Source organism: Gekko japonicus, unplaced genomic scaffold (assembly GCF_001447785.1).
Source record: "Gekko japonicus isolate JY-2015 unplaced genomic scaffold, Gekko_japonicus_V1.1 scaffold211, whole genome shotgun sequence".
Classification (NCBI taxonomy): Eukaryota; Metazoa; Chordata; class Lepidosauria; order Squamata; family Gekkonidae; genus Gekko; species Gekko japonicus.
The window spans coordinates 446020-463420 of NW_015164187.1; the positions used below are offsets into that span (position 1 = coordinate 446020).

The 17401-nt window shown below is 40.2% G+C and overlaps 1 protein-coding gene across 1 annotated transcript in view; it reads left to right on the forward strand.

Annotated features, from left to right (window-relative positions):
• Positions 1-17401, forward strand: part of IPO9 (importin 9) — a 58697-nt gene that overhangs the window by 14809 nt on the left and 26487 nt on the right. The window contains exons 2-10 of the mRNA XM_015408196.1: positions 5968-6029; positions 6921-7007; positions 7438-7639; positions 9059-9147; positions 10510-10596; positions 11745-11864; positions 12545-12645; positions 14703-14761; positions 15254-15405. Of these exons, the coding sequence (XP_015263682.1) occupies positions 5968-6029; positions 6921-7007; positions 7438-7639; positions 9059-9147; positions 10510-10596; positions 11745-11864; positions 12545-12645; positions 14703-14761; positions 15254-15405 (959 nt within the window). The remainder of the gene's footprint in view (positions 1-5967; positions 6030-6920; positions 7008-7437; positions 7640-9058; positions 9148-10509; positions 10597-11744; positions 11865-12544; positions 12646-14702; positions 14762-15253; positions 15406-17401) is intronic.

A 17401-nucleotide genomic window follows, 5' to 3' on the forward strand; every position in this document is an offset into this window, starting at 1 on the left:
AGTTTTAAATGTTAAATGTTCAATATAAATGTATCCCAACAAAAGGTATTACTTTATTTTATAGTTAGTGTTTTAAAAATTCTTTTAGGTAATGAAGGGGGAGTTGGGGAGAAAACATTTTCTATTTTTTGTTTTGTAAAAGCTAAATATATATATGTATATGTATATATATCGAAAGAAAGAGAAAGAAAGAAAGAAAGAAAGAAAGAAAGAAAGAAAGAAAGAAAGAAAGAAAGAAAGAAAGAAGAGGCCTGCTAGTTCAGACCAGTGGTCCATCTTGTCCAGCATCCTGTAGATTCAGGATGGGCAAAAGGAAATACTCCTTTATGCAGTGCTTGAGTAAAATGTGGGATTTGCTGCCAGAGGATGTAGTGATGGCCACAGGCATAAACAGTATTAAAAGGGAATCAGGCAGATTCATGGATCATAGATCCATCACTACTACCATCAGTGGGAACCTCCACATTCAGAGGCAGTCCACCTCTAAATATGAGTGCCAGGAGAAAATATCAAGGAAAGGCCTCTGCCTCTATGCTCTGTTGTTGGACCTCCAGAGGACCTGTTTGTCCATGGTGTGAGACAGGATGCTAGACTAAATGGACCACTGGTCTGATCGAGCAGGGCTCTTATGTTCTTATGCTCAGTCTGTCATTGACAGTCTCCATTCTTACAGTTTGCAAATGGTTGCACATATGCCACAGCGCTATCTGGTATGGATAATATAATTTGCAAAATGGCTAGGATAAATCATACATAATTGAAAACAATGTATTTTGCCCACATTTTCACTTTTTACAAAATTGCAACTTCTGTAGGCAGTCTTGTACAGAAATATACAGCCTTTGTAACATAGTTGTAATGCTTCTTGAGGGGTAATGCATTTCTTTGGCTCAATACTTGCTGATGTGTTATAATACAGGTAGGAATTGAATACGGTATAATACATTAAGCCAAATAATCCTGTGATTCTTTGCTTCTGAAGGCCTGTAGTTATCAAAGTACTTGTACAAGTTAAGTCATTTGTGTATAACAATTAGTTGCCCCTTGATAAATAGCTATTATGTGTTTGATTATAAACCTTGAGGTGAACCAGCTTTCAACATAAACTTGACATCTGTCTTTGTAACGTGAATTGCTATTGTTAATGATTTTTGCACTTGGTGCTGTTGATCACAGTTCCTCATTTGCCACCATTATATTTAGGTTTCATGCCACTGGCAGTGCTTAAATATAAAACTTGCCATGGCAGACTTTTTAAATCTGATAAGCATGTGTTAAGTGCTGCACAGAAATTTATCTACCCATTCACACAGTGCTAATTTAAAATGACAAGAATTAGAGGTGTAAAATTCTAAACTATTTTGTTCAACGTAAAATGCATCATTCATAACTTAGCATAGTGTAAAAATTCTGGAAATTGCTCATGTCTTATCAAACCTAAACTATTTTGTTCAATGTAAAATGCATCATTCATAACTTAGCATATAAAATTGCAGTATTTGCCATATTTATGCAGTTATAAATGTCCTAGTTTTGTAGAAGGAAAATTGCAAACATAAGTACTTGAGAGAAAACCTCAAGCTGATGCACCATATGTTGTCTTAGTGCATGTACCTTAAATTTTGCTATCTGGTTAGAGAGAGCTAAGTTCTGAGTGAAACATTCTGTTTTCCTCTGAGACTTCACTATAGTTTCTGCCTCACCTCCTTTTGATCTTTTCTCCCCCTCCTGCAAGGTAGGGCAATAAGCTACTTTTTACCCAGTCTGTGGATAAATGTGTCAGTAGTTTGAGGGAGAGGTGAAAAGGTCAACCACATCAGGCCAAAAGGACAACAAAAGGCATGCAAGTGTTGAGAAGCACTGAATGCCTTGCATGTTCCCTCATGAAGATTAGGTATCTTTCTAGGGGCCAAAATGAATCTTGGATTTGAGAGCTGAATATGTCTAAACCATTGCCCACCTTGTCTTTGTTGTCTCCCCCCCTCCCCAGTACTCCCCAACATTTCCAGTTTTTCTGTCAGAAATTGGGGGGGAAAGCCCTTGGGGGAAAATGCAGAAAATCCCCATTTTTTTCCTGGGCCTTTACATCTCTACCAAAAATTTAGTAATGATAGCACTAATTATCAGGGAGGGTGGAGCAGAGAGAGAATAGTCTCAAGGCTGTGTGGTTGTATTATGATGAGTCTGAAAACACATTTCCTGTTTTTGGCTGTAGAGTCGTGAAAAGAAGAAGAATCTACTAAACAATAAGTAATCAGATTGGAGTGTGATTCAACTTGTTGATCAGGGGTAGTCTCTTGAGACTGTCAGCATAAGTTTTGTCTCCAATAGATAATGCAACCTGTTCCTCCTTCTCTTGTTGCAGTTTTGTTCCTATAAAAATTGGAAATATGGAATTAATGTGTTTTATTGGGGTTGGTGTGACAGAAAGAGAAGTTGTAGAGGTTAAGAGCATTAGGAGATATCACTGTGGGAGAATCGGATATGTATAAAAGCCCTGGTGTATTGGCATTTTCCAGCTCTCCCATTGGCTGTGCTTTGCACTCCGTCAGCCATTGGCTCATCAACTGCAACCCAAGAGTACTCATGTGCCATTGGCTGGGTGCTGGGTCTGCTCCTCTATCCCACCCACTGCCAACTCGGACACTTTTCCCTGTCAGAATAAACTGCCAAAACGGCTGTCTCTCCTGATGAAGACACTTCTCCTGCTTGGCTCCTCTGTGGCTGGCTGGCTACTGAGGTGGGCCATCAGCTGTCAAACGATTATCTTCTCATGTTGTAGGACTAACTTTCCCCTCCGTGGCTGCTGTTAGGCAACCAAGCTTGGTTCTGCCAGTAAAAAGGCAAAGGCAGAAGGCCCTTTCCAGGCCTACTTTGGCCCTGGTGGGGAACTCATTGGGGCCAGTCCTAACTAGGGTTGCTAGCTCCAGGTTGGGAAATTCCTGGAGATTTTGTGGTGAAGTCTACAGAAGCCAGAGTTTGAGGAGGGGAGAGGCCATAGAGTCCATCCTCCAAAGCAGTTATTTTCTCCTGGGGAACTATTGCTGTCAATCTCCAGGTGAGGACTGGAGATCACTCAGAATTAAAACTACTCTCCAGATGGCAGAGATCAGCTCCCCTGGAGAAAATGGCTGCTTTACAGGGTGGACTCTGTCATTCCCTGCTGAGGTCACCTCCCTCCTGCTTGGGTCTCCACTGTGGAGAAAGACTGTACTTTTCCTAGGTTGAGGCTGCAGTGGGGGGAGATGGAAAGCTGAAGTCAGAGGGGCAGATAAAGGTAGGTTGATGGTTGGCTGGGAAAGAGACAGAGTTGCCAACTCCAAGTTAGGAAATTCCTGGAGATTTGAGGGGTGGAGTCTGGAGAGAGTGGGGTTTGAGGAGGTGTGGGACCTCAGATGGGTACACTGCCATAGACTCCACCCTCCAAACCAGCCATTTTCTCCTGGAGAACCATTGTTGCCAATCTCCAGGGGAGGGCTAGCGATCACTCAGAATTACAATTGCTCTTCAGAGGGCAGAGATCAGTTCCCCTGGAGAAAATGGAGGACTGTGTCATTATACCCTGCTGAGGTCGCCTCAGCAAATTGACGCTGAGTGCCCATGGCTGGGTCACCTGCCCAGAGCCTCTCTCTAGAGCTCATTGTATTTATTTCCACAATGGGCCTTATTCCTAGTACTAATATAATGAGGGTGCTGGTGCTGAATCCCTGTATGACTTGGGGCCACCATATGAACCTACCTGACTGTGATTGACAGGAAGCTGTCCTCCCCTGAGGAGAAAATGAGCCACTCAGCTGAGCCTGTGGGACTGATAGAGGAAATGTTAGAGGGAAGCATAGCAGGAGTTATTTCAGGTCTGCCTCAGGGAGAGTGCAGTGATAGTCTGGGTCTGCCTCAATAAAAGAGCAGACAGTTTGAAGGGTATCTCTGCCTGGTAGTGTGACAGAGTGGTTTAGCTCTGCCTCTGTGAGAGAATAGAGTACCCGATTGTAAGGACTATCTTTGGTAATGAGCATACTCTGTATCACTTAGGCTGACTCTTGGGAAAGGGCAGGCTGGTGTGAGTGGAATTCTGTGTGTATGAGAGGATCCTGCCTAGTGGCTAGTCAGTAAAAGCCTGTTTGTGCCTGAAAGTATTAAAGAAAATTCAAACCACACTCTGAAGTTAGAACTAGCTTAAGTATATATGTCTCAGCCAGGTTTCTCCTTTGACTACTTGGAGACCTGTGCTGCTGATCTGTTCTCTGAAACCAGCCTATAAATAAATAAATCATCTGTGTTTATGTACAGATCCTGCCTCAGTGATCTCCATATTCTACATATGCACTACAGAACTTACCTCATGACAGCGAACCCATTCCTATACACTTGCTACCCTAAGAACACCAGATAACTGAGGGGAAGGTTTATAGTTTAAAACAAACTCTGTTCCCCAAAATCATACTGGGCTGTGTGAGTCCTCTTGGTTGGTAGAAAAGGCCTGTCACAGTGACCATTTTGGTCATCTTCAAAAGCCCTGCTTCAGGTGTCTCTTCCATTTGAGGCTAGATGGGCGGCAACCTGAGAAAGGGTCTTCTCAGTCCTGGCACCAAAACTTTGGAACTCCTTCCCCGGGAAGATTCATTGGTCTCCCTCAATCATTGTGTTTTGCCAGTGGGTAGAGACTTTTTTTGTTTTGTTTGGCATTCTCTCAGTAACTCTCAGTAGCCCTCCACCCTGTTTGTGTGTTTTTATGTGATTATATTTTATGTGTTTATGTTGTTTTAATTGCTTTAAATATTTATATATGTATTTAAAATACCTGTAAATGTCTTAATGCTTGCTACCTTTGGGGACCTTGAATAGGGAGGAAAGGTGGCATAGACATGTTTTCTTGGGGGTGGTGGTAATAGTATACGAGCACTGGAAGGATGAGCAGCAGAATCTGATATTTTCATCCTGTTATATGCACTTTTATTCATTAGTGTCTTCAAATTAAATATATTTATAATTGCAACCATAAAGTCTAAGTTTATCAATTGCTATGCAGTTGTGAATTTCCTGTTTTCTAAATTGTTTTGTTGAAATATCTAACACTTTAAATATATTGATAGTTTTTACGTGGCTCTCCTTATGTGTTATTCTGTCATCTTGATGAACTGAATTCATAGCTGGAGCTCACTAATGTTCTTAGTGTAATATCTGTCTCACTGGAGATGTACATTCCGTATTAACTTGGGGCAATGTCTTTAAATAACCTTCTTGTGGGTTTTAGTTGGAAACAAGAAAAAGGAGAATGTGGTCTGTAGTCCAGGGGATAATTAATTAATCTGTAACAATAATTTTTATAAACCACACTATACCACTGGTGTCTTGGATTTCCGTAGGTAACTTGTAACTCTTTCTTATTTTTGATAGTTATCAATTACTGAATTGGAAAATAATTTTTGTCCATACAAATGTTTTCAGTTAGTTGATAGACATTGGTCCCGGTCACATGCAGAAGTTGCTGCGGGAGAGCCACGATTGCAGGGCAGATTATATGGGCACGATCACACGGAAACATCTGGTAAGCGTTGCACACCCGTCGCCAACCAGTATCATCTGGCTGAAGATGTGGAGTTTAAAAATACCTGGGAAAATCCACTATCAACCGGTTGCGACGGGCTGCAGATGGACGCTCTCCATGTGATCGCTCCAGAGCGCTCCTCTTGCATCCCTGCTTCCTGGTTGGAGCGCCCCGGAAACACCCGCTGATGGAAACAACGGCATTACGTCTGATCACGTTGGGGTGCGTCAAATTGCGACGGCGCAAATAGCCACGCCTCCCCCCCGGCGTTATCTGGCCCGTGTGACCGGGACCATTGTATTGTAAAACAGGAAGTACTGGGAATGCATTGTGTACTGTATTGTCACTTTTTGTCTGTTTTAATTGTGATCTTTTATACTGTTATCTATATTATCTGTTATCTTTTTTCTTTCTTTCAGAATTTGGTGTTCATTTGGCAGAACTGACTGTAGATCCTCAAGGAGCACTGGCCATTCGTCAGGTGACTCTTTTTCAACTGAAGTGACAGAAGGAGTTAAAATAATAGCTTGAGTTACAGCATAGTCTCATGTTTTCCTTACAAAAGGCTGGTCAGTGAATTTAGTGGAGAGACTGTACACTCTCTTGAATTACAAGTGTTCCCTCCTTTCATAATTTTTAAAGAGGCCAGGTTGTTGCTATGAGCCAGTAGATGTCCAGGCACTATAAAACGTATGATGCTCCTTACTTATTTGCTGTAGTGCAGTAGAACAAATCTTTGTTGTTTTTTATTACTATAATTAAAGCATTTGACAGCAACATGACAATAATAGAAGCTATTAGTGACACTTCTTTAACTCAAGGGTAAGCTTCTAACTTTCTGGTATAAGCTTAACTCAGTAGATTGGTTTTGGTTTGTTGAGGCAACAACAACAACAAACTCCTAGCCCTTCCTTGTCAGAAATAACAGCCATTATATTTCTCTCTGTGTGTAAATTGCTTCTGAATTTTCATGTTTCTATAACTTCTAGAGATTTGTTCATCCTGTAATTCACGGGTCTCCAACCTTTTTGAGCCTTTGGGCACCTTTGGAATTCTGACATAGCATGATAGGCACAGCCACAAAATGGCTGCTGCAGCTTACCTTCAGTCACACAGTGAAGATCCTGGTGCTGTGGAGGCAGTTGCTGCCAAAGCAACATGTTTAAAAATCTGCACAGTCAATCAGAAGTCTTGCTGGACAAAAGTCCTCTGGCCCTGCCCACTTTCTAAAAATACTTGGTGACCACCAGGAAGCATGTCAGTGAGAACTATGGCACCCTGATACAACCTATTAAGAACTAAAACTAAAAGAATGCTTGGAATTAATCACGAATTTGAGCACCTTTTACATCTTCCTTATCTCTATCCACAGCTGTCATCTGTGATTTTGAAACAATATGTAGAAACCCACTGGTGTTCTCAGTCAGACAAGTTTAGACCTCCTGAGACTACAGAAAGGGTAAATCTTATTTCTAATACTTGATTTCATGCTGTCTCAGCTTAGAAGCTTCTTTTATCTGCTTGTTTTCCCAAGTAAACTGTATTTAAGTGCACAGGCTTGGATCCAAACCTTGTTTTCTGATCACAGAAATGCTTTTTAGCAGTGGAGGAACTGGGGGCAATTTTTGCTGATTTCCCCCTCCCACTTCAGACCCTAATATTGCTCTGAGTGCTTTTCCTGAGAGTCGCCTGACATCGGGGGGGGGGGGCGTTGTGCATTGGGTGAAAGGAGGCAAAGTTCTGCTTCTCTAAGTTCTGCTTGCACACTATTGGATCCAAGCCATAGTATTTTCTATAGGACTTTGCATTTTGGCATTTACTTGAGATACTAGCATTTGCAAATAGAGTACTATAATGTTGTTTTTTGCTAAGGATGTCTTTCTCCACAGGCAAAAGCTGCTATTAGGGAACTGCTTCCCAATGGATTGAGAGAATCAATTAGCAAAGTGCGCTCAAGTGTTGCCTATGCAGTTTCAGCAATTGCTCATTGGGATTGGCCTGAAGCTTGGCCTGAACTCTTCAATCTGTTGATGGAAATGCTGGTTAGTGGGGATCTGAATGCAGTACATGGAGCTATGCGAGTCCTTACAGGTGTGTGTATAGTATAGTCAACATCAGTTTTGATTCAACATGAGCTTGACTCTGGGCCTCCAGTTTTTTTGTGGGGAAACTTGACACTCTCTGCTTGTTCTGTTCTCTCCCTTAAAAGTTCATGGTGAGGTTTGCAATGCAGACATAATTTCAGGGTCTCCATTTCTACACTTGTACAAGAAGATTGTGGGATCTTCATAGTGGTGTAATAATTTGAATGTAATGATGAATAAGGTCACAGTTCATTCTAGTAAATCTGCAACAAGTGGTTCACTTTAATCATTTCCCTTTCAGATATTATAATCTGAGGTTATCATGTGTTTTACTCAGTGGTTCATTTTTGGCAGTGGGTGTGCAGGTGTAAGACTGTTGTGTTGTTAATGCTAAATGAAAACAGAAAAATATTTTTAGCTGGGATAGAAAAGACCCTGAATCTGATTCTGGGAAATTTTTGCTTTCATAGGAGCAGATACTATGTCTTACGTGCTCAGATAATTTTAAAGCAGGATCAGACTGACTAAGAGAACAATCCTAAACAGGTCTACTCAGAATCCTACTCGGGTCTATTCCATTAGACTTTCCCAGGAAAGTGTTCTTAGGATTGTCCTGTAAACTCCTGCAGAGTTAGAATCTCAAATGAAATGTTGCAGTCCACAGTACCTCTTCCCTCAAAACCCCTTGATTTCTTGTGTCTCCTTTGGGGTGAGATGAGAGCATTAACCATAAAGGACACTTTTGAGGTGGGAGTGGCGTATGCTGGTAAGCAGTAATGTAGAAGATAACTAGCAACTAACGGCTGTGTTCATATACTCTGCTATCATGGGTTATTCACCATGGTATTTCCAATATGTGCTAATCTGTCAAGTCTCAACCAGGAAGCAGAGAAGTGGGGTGTTGAGAAGAGTGATGGTTTCACTGCTTAACATACATAGTTGGGCCAGCCGTTGCCTTTGAATGGCTTCTGTGTTAGATATAGTGCCAGTTTTTACTGAGGATGCAAGCTTGTATTTGGGTTTTATCACCGGTATGTAAGTAATGACCCACTTGACTGAATTCTCCTTGCACATCAAAAACTAGATGTCAGGGGAAAGGATTCTACCTTGCCTTCTCATTGACTTCTGATTTTCTGCATGCTGGGAATTACTTTATATAGAAGAGGGTTTAATCTTGAGTGGCCCTGCCTGCAAGCTGAAGTAGAACAGCTTAGATAGAAGTTTGTTTCCTTTGAGAGGACTAGGCCTTTTGATGCACATGATTCTGAGGGGAAATTGAACTCTTCTTCATGTCCATTTGTAAATGTGTGGGAGCCATCTGAATGCGGGGAACGGTGTGGAATTCAGGTGCTACCCATGAATAATCTCTGCAAAATACATAATTCTGTGAGCTAATATAGTTACTTAGACTGTTGTTATTTCATAGAGTTCACTCGGGAGGTGACAGACATACAGATGCCCCTCGTTGCTCCTGTTATTCTTCCTGAAATGTACAAGATTTTTACCATGGCAGAGGTATGGGGGACGGACGAACAGGCATTACCGTCCCTTTCATCCTACCAAATATCAGTATACTTAGGCACTTCTGTCCTCTTGCATTGTTTTTAGGTTATACTTGTCACTGAAAACCAATACTTTTTGTAGTTTCTTTCCTATGTCCTGGAAGCTTACGCAGAAAAAAATTAAATGTTCTAGTGTAGTGAAAGCACTCACTAGGATTTTCTGGCATGCTGTGTTTGCTACAAATAGCAGGTGATCTGTGTATGGATGCTCTTAGATGCCAAGCCAAAGGAAAGTAATTAGTGTTGGAGATGTGGCCTTCTAGTTCCATGCCTAGAGTAGGATGTAAACTGCTCCTTTAGCTGTGTGCTATACAGGGGACCGTGGGCAACTGTCCATGTGTTCTGAGGAATAGAGAAGGTACCACAATCCAAGATGTGTAAGGAGAAAAGAGAATGAGATGGAAGCATTGGAGAGAAACAGTACTGAAAGGCAAATGCCCTCTGAAGTACCATCAGGGTATCACCTATAGGGTAATTTTGTATTAATGGTAAAATAACTTAGCTTACCTGCACTGTTTGTGTAGTTCTCTGAGCAAGTACACATCTTATCCCTTTCCTCCAACAACCTTAGCACTCACCATTAGGACTTCTGTTAATGGTCAGTTAGAAACTGAACAGGAAGGTTCTGATTTTATTTTTCACTGTGGTACATGTGAGAATGGAGAAGGAATCAATTGCCTTCCTTCAGAGCTTTGTAGATTTTCTCACCTGTGATCTGCACAGTGGCAACCCCATATGTGAATGCACACAAAGCAGTTGGAAGAATAGGCTTAGCAACCCTGTATTATGATGGCTGTCAGAACTCTGTCTCCTTAGCTCAAAGTACTGCTTCTGGAAAATGTATGCTCCCCCCCCTTTTCTGGTCTCTCAGCAGCTCCGAAACTTGAGCATGTTTGCTGAGGGCAGAGGAGAGCAGTGGGGAGCAGATACAATTAAACATGTTTTTTAGCAACTTACTATTTTTCCTCTGTGCCCATCTGCTAGTTCAGGACACACTTCATGTTTATGGAATTTGCTACACTAAATCAGTTTGTAAGGTGCCATAAGACTCATTTGTTGGTTGGCTAACATGATTACTTCTCTGGAATCCATACATTTCTTTTGTGTCCTATATCTTAAACATTAAAATACTGATATCCTGAAACAGATGTAATTGGGTTACTTTAGATTCTCTATGCAGAGGAAAACTTGGTTTTCCATTTTACACAGACTTGTGGAAGTATTCAGGGAACAATAATAATGGGGGTGGCAGCTATTGAGAACACAAGAACAAATACCAGCCTCTGTCATCTTTTAACAAGGTATCTCTTACTAGGTCTATGGTATTCGTACGAGGTCACGTGCTGTGGAAATCTTTACCACATGTGCCCATATGATCTGTAACATGGAGGAGCTGGAAAAGGTATACTGTATCATAGATTTCCTGTCTGTAAGTTACAATTGTTGTACTGGTATCTTACTATGTTTATAATACTTCATACCTTATTGGTCTGTGTTGTATTACTTGTGTTTTGTATGGAGGAAATGTACGTGCTGTGCAACTGGAAGAAGAGTTGTATAGTAGGAGTCACTGATAGTTAATATTGCTATTTTGCCCTTACCTAGATGACCCAGACTAGCTCGATCTCATCAGATCCCAGCAGCTAAGCAGGGTCGGCCCTGGTTAGTATTTGGTTGGGAGAACACAAGGGGGTTCCATGGTCACTATACAGAGGGAAGCCATGGCAAGCCACCTCTGAATGTCTCTTGCATTGAAAACCCTATGGGGTAGCCATAAGTTGGCTGTGACTTGACAGCTCTTTACACACATGCATTGCTATTTTAGTGTCACTTGAAAGGAAGTTTAAGGACTTTTGAGTTATAGCATGTGATAAAGGAACACACTGAGCTGGCGCCATTTTCCATTCTGACCCTAGTTCTCTTAGCATCCTGCTTTAGAGCATTGGACAGGTACCTGTGGAGGCTGACTAAAACAGATCTACTGATATATCATTAGAGGGCCATGTCTGAGGGAGGGGGAAAACAGTTCACTAAGGGGATATAGAGAAAGATTTGTACCAAGAAGAATACTGAGAAAGGTGCAAAAGTTGAGCACCTTACTGGTTATTAGTGGAAGTGGTAGTTGTATACCCATCCCCATTAGAAGATGACCTCCTTGTTTTGATACCTGAGCTACTAGTACTCACCTTTGAAAATATCAGTCTTTTGGTTTGGTAAAAGGTCTACAAATTGAAAGCAGTGTATCAGAATGATGCTTATTAGAGGCTACCTGTTGTAGTTAAGAAAACATGTTCTGGTTTACTAGTTTACTAGCTAGAGTCTGACAAGCCAATTACTGCTGAATTGATTGCAAGATGGCAAGTGTAGACACTCATTTAGAGGTTATGTGTGACATAGCAGCTGTCATCATCTGGTTCTTTTTAAGGAGCAGGTGAGAAAAAGGATCTGAATTAGCAGATACATGGCTTCCTAGACATTTCTGCTAGTGACAAGCAGTTTACAAGTTGCCACATCTACAGCTCCAAGTACAACTTTTTTTTATTCTGGTAGGGAGCAGCTAAAGTTCTGATTTTCCCTGTGGTGCAGCAGTTTACTGAAGCCTTTGTTCAGGCCTTGCAGATGCCTGATGGCCCTACTTCAGACAGTGGACTTAAAATGGAGGTTTTAAAGGTAAGTATACAGAATACATCACTGTATTAGCATGTAAAAGTATGCTGTTTTCTGGTAGGTAACAAAAAGAGAGCTCTTAATCATAATATCTGTCTACATCGTGTCTCACATTTTCCCCCATAGCAGCTACTCATTCTGATATTACAGTGTCTTCCAAGGAGAGAAGTGCTGGTAATAACATGCAGATACCTTTGATTTGGCTGAAACAGAATACAGCCCCACAGACATTGAAGGAAGTATCTTCTTTCAGAGCCCATTAATAAGAGGAGGGGGGGACCTCTTTGGGGATCAAAAATACCCCTTTTACAAAATTATATTAGTCTGGAAATGGTATGTATGCTTTGTAACAAATTAGAGACTGCAAGGCTAGAAGACCAAGTGTGAATCTAAAAGTGTTTTTGTATAGCCTTCAAGATCCGACTCCCACGAATTAAAGGTTTTTATTTTACATATCAGTCTTTCCAGTATAGTTTTTAAAGTTAAATGATGATTCAACTGCTAGTTGTAATATAAATAAGTGTATAGGTTATATGTTTATGCAGATGCCTTTAATCAGCAATATTATCATTGATGCTCACTGGATAATGTAGGAGTCTTCCATTCTGCAGAAGGAGGAATATTAATGTATCGGTATTTAAGTGAAAATGATACCCAAAGGTATATGTATTTTCCCTTTCCAGGCAGTGACGGCCTTAGTGAAGAACTACCCAAGACACATGATTTCCTCCATGCAGCAGATTCTTCCCATTGTTTGGAATACCCTCACAGAGAGTGCAGCATTATATCTTTTTTTATAGCATTCGAATAACAGTTCTTTCCTACAGAGAATGTACTTATGGCAGGAAAAGGAAAAAAACAGTAGAGGTGTAGGTTCTAACACCTTAAAACAGATATTCCTCTCTGTTAAAATATTTGTGGCTGGGAAATGGCTTTTCTGCATAATACAGACTGTAGCCAGATTGCAGATAACGCTGTAGATATGCACAAAGCATTTCCACACGTTCAGGGTTTGCTAACTTTTTTAGCTGGCTGCAGCCCCTCATGTATTATGGAATGCTGAACCTGAAGGTTCCCTAACCTTTTAGGGACTGATGCCAGGAGAGGATGTTTGTGCGTGTTTGGTATCCATACTTTTAAATAGCAATGACTGCACCAAAAAAAATGATGTGCTGCTATAACAGGGCATTGGCTTTTTCAGTTATTTTAACCATGGTGTGAACGATTCAAATCCTTGATTTAAATCAGGGACATCATATTCATCTTATTCACCCTTTTGTTGGCAATGGTGCAGTATGCAGGGCTCTTACTTACACTGCTGGTGGCATTGTCCATTTATTTTCAACTTCTGGTCCACTATTAGAAATCAAATCCATATTATCACAGGATACCTCATTCCTTTATCTCCTGAGTTAATGTTATTGAATCTGTGGAAATTGCCCAATATCCCGCCAATATGACAAGATTTAATCATGGTGCTTTGCGCAGCTGCTCATTCTGTAATAGCATCTGTTTGGAAGAAACCTATCCCTCCTTTCCCTGAAAGCTTGCTACAGGGCTCTTTGGACTATATAATGATGGACAAGATCCTTGATCGCAACGAAATCAGTCCCCTGTCACCCCAACTATTTTACCTTTTGGTATCCAGTCTTAAACTTTATAGCCTGCAATCCACTTATTTAACACCCTCCAACTATTTTACCTTTTGGTATCCACTCTTAAACTTTATAGCCTGCAATCCAGACTTATTTAACAATGTTTCATCTATTGAGGCTTTATTATGTTGATGACTAGAATGTACTTAATATTATAGAACATATTCTAACTTTATTGCATTTTCTTGTTAACGTCTCACTTTATTCATAATGTTGTAACACATTATGTTTTTATATGTTTGTTGTTTATATTAAAATAAAATTTAAAAAGGAAATGGACAAGTTCCAGGGCCTGAAATCTACATGCCAAAATCTTCAAATGTCTAAAGAATTGGCTTTCTCGCCACAAACCATTCTTCTAAACCTTGCTTTAATCTCTGTGTTGAAGGAAACAAACTGCAGTTAGCCCAGGTGCCAGCATCCTGGCAAACTGGAACTTGTTTCTAGACTTCCCAAAATTAGGAAGCCTTAGACTGTGCTTCACATGTGAGGGAGGGAGAGACCGGAGAGAGCACATGAGCCTGCCAACAACCTTCCATTCATATCCATCAGACAGACAGAGGTTTATTTTGATGTACATTTCACCGGACCAACTTAGAACATAAGATGTTGGATCAGGCCAGGGCCCATCCAGGCCAAGGCCATCCAGTGGGTAAATGGAGTTAGTCTCAAACCACCATCCTTTCATCACACTCAAAACAAGAAAGGAAGAGGGAAGAACTAGGCTTGCACATGGGCCTAGCATTTGTGCACGTCTTTATTGTTTAAATTTGATGTCTGAATGCAACCTGATATCACCTGCGGAGTCTGCGCTATCTGTAGATATACAAAGACCTCTGTGTCACATTTTGAAATGTTAATGGGTCCTAGTAACTTATTTACAGAACATACAGTGTGTTTGCAAGCAGCAAAATCAAATGTGCACATCCTTGTAAGGTGGGTAATTTGTCAGTCTTTTTGAGAATTTATAAGCCATTGTGGATTGGTTGTTCCTGTGGGTATTACTCTGCACTGTTAATTTTGTATCTTAGTTCAGAGACCTTATTTATGATTTAACTGGATTCTGGTACCATCTTTTCTGTTAAAGGGTTTGTGATTTTCATTCTTTCTTATCTTGACTGAAATGCTTAGATTAAGCATCTGTGAGTATATTGATAAAACATATTCCCTTAACTTGTTTTTATACCTATGTGAGAACGGAAGTAAATTACACTGAAGAAGTAGAGGACCCAGTGGATTCTGATGGTAGGAAACAATTCTATTGCTTTTTAGCATATGGCTGCCTATAGTGAATCCCATTTTTATTTTTTTAGGTATTGCTATAGGTGTGACTGAAAATAAGCAAGAAAGCAAGAAAACTAATAGCACATGGCTCACTATAGGGGAAATAATCTGTGCTTGGAAAGCATGGTGTGAGAGTATTACAGGATTCAGTGTTATCTGTTGAAATACAGGATCCATTTGACAAATTCAAGGATCTTCCCTTTAACCAGATTTAAAGCTCTTCTTTAAAAAAAACATATTCGTTCCTTTTCATTTAAATGCTGTGGTTAAAGCAGCAACAAAAATCTTCTTGCTATAGAAGACTTTGCAAAACCTGAAATCTGCTTTTTTAATTTGGGGGACTAGTTCTTGCTTTCAATTTCACTTGCGTGAAAAAAATAGTGGAACAGCTGTCATTCAGTACACTAAAATAACTTTCTTAAGACTTTTATTTTCTTTTTTCCCTAAATTTAGGTGAAGTTTTGGGCTTTGAAAACCTAGTATTCAGCATATTTGAGTTTGTTCATGCACTATTAGAAAACCCCAGGTTTAAAAGCACGGTAAAAAAAGCTTTGCCAGAGCTAATATATTACATCATTCTCTATATGCAAATCACAGAGGAGCAGGTAAGTGAATTTTATATGCACATTTGCATTAAAAATGTTTTTAAAAGCTTCATCTCCTATACATATTGAGTTTAAAAGTTGTTCTTGAAAACTTTAGATCCATGATGACTTAATCAGTTCTTTTGACAGTCTCCAGTGATTTTTATAGCCCATGTAGGATAGTCTTACCATATGGTGAATTTTTATATATCTATCTGTATATCTTTTGTTGTAATATAGAGTTGGCAGAATACTGACATTAAAATAGATGTCTTTCTAAGAAATATTTCTAATTGGAATGGTATGTGATACTATGGGAGGAGGGTTGCTAGCTCTGGCTGCCACCCTTCAGCCTTCTATTTGATATACATTTACTGTCCATATCATCTGCATCACTGAAGTATAACTATTCAGTTAATATTTCAGTAGTTCAGAACGGTTTGGTGGGTGAAAAAATGTGTTGTGTCCATGTAGTCCTAAGGACAAATCCCCTCGTTCTTTGCACTCAGAACAGAGACAACACACTGGTTTCGTCTAGAATCAGTAAATTCTGCCACAAATGAAAACAAAATGTGACAAGATTGTAGAATAGTACCAGTGATAAAAAATGAATCTACTGTAAGCAATATTAAACAAAATGGCCTCAAATACCACTGGGATTTCACCTGAAGTGTAATTGTTTCATTCTGGCGTAGCAGTAAAACACTGCATTGTAGACTAGCTGGTAACTGGGGCAGTTTTTAAAAGCTGTTTTAAAGATAATCTATAGTTTGTGAATCAAGAATACATAGGTTGACCCTAGTCAGTAGCTGTGTCCTTGATCAGCAGTTATTTATCTGTGGGCCATCTTGAGATGGGGTTTAGAAATCCATGTTTCCAAACAATTATTACAAACAGAATACCCACCCACATGCAAAAACAAAACTGAAACCTTTTAATTTTCTTCTGACAATAGCACCTCCTAAAGGAAGAAATGCATCTTGTTCTTGCATTGGAGAGTTCAGTTTGTAACCTAGGACTTGCTTGTCCTCAGTGCACAGAAATTAGATCAATCTTATACCATATATATATATTTTAGAAATGATTTGGAAAATATTTGAACACCTTGTCTTAAAATATTTTATTCATCGTGTTAAAATAAAACGTTCCATAATCATTTTTTTCTTTTCTTTTTTCAATTTTTCCAATTTTTCGGAAAGAAACAAAAAAAGGCTTCAGGAAAAAAACCGGGGGGAAAACGGTTTCCCCCCGGATTTTTCCAGTTTTTTTCCAGGCCTTCACATCTTTAGTCTGGTCTTAAAGTCAAACTTTGACTGCAGTAGAGAAGAAGAATCTTCCTTTCAGTTATTTCTCAGGAGTTATTCGGGTGAAAATGCACATCTGGTTCAAACAGCAATCTGGGGGATCTGGCATGATTGTTTTTTGAATAGCAAATTATGCATGTTGTTATTTCTCAGGAGTTATTCAGATGAAAATGCACAGGATCTGGCATAATTGTTTTTTGAATAGCAAATTATGCATGTACATCTCCCTGCTGAAAATTCTAACACCAGCAGTTCCCTGAGTGCTTTTAAATTTAGGTTTTGTATAATGGGGAAACAGAAGAGGAGCTTCTAGGAAAAACGTAAGCTGTGTGTACACCCTGTGTATGCCGTAATGTACAGACATTTTTCCAGGGCTTTTTTTGTAGAAAAAGCCCAGCAGGAACTCATTAGCATAACAGGCCACACCCAACAGCAGAAAACATTAGCATATTAGGACACACCTCTGACAGCACAGCTCTTTAGCATATTAGGACACACCACATGCCTTCCCTTGGAAAGATCTGTCCTGCGAGGAGCCCGGGCAAGCCAGCCCTTGGACAGATCCTTCCAGGGGGGCCCTGGCCCACCTGCCTTGGAGTTGCGGGGGCGGGTGTCGCTCTCCAGGCCTTCCCTCTGTACCACGCACACAGAGGTTTTGGCTGTAGTGGGTGTTGCCAACTCTGAAGCCAGCCGGAACTCTGTTCCTGTGCATT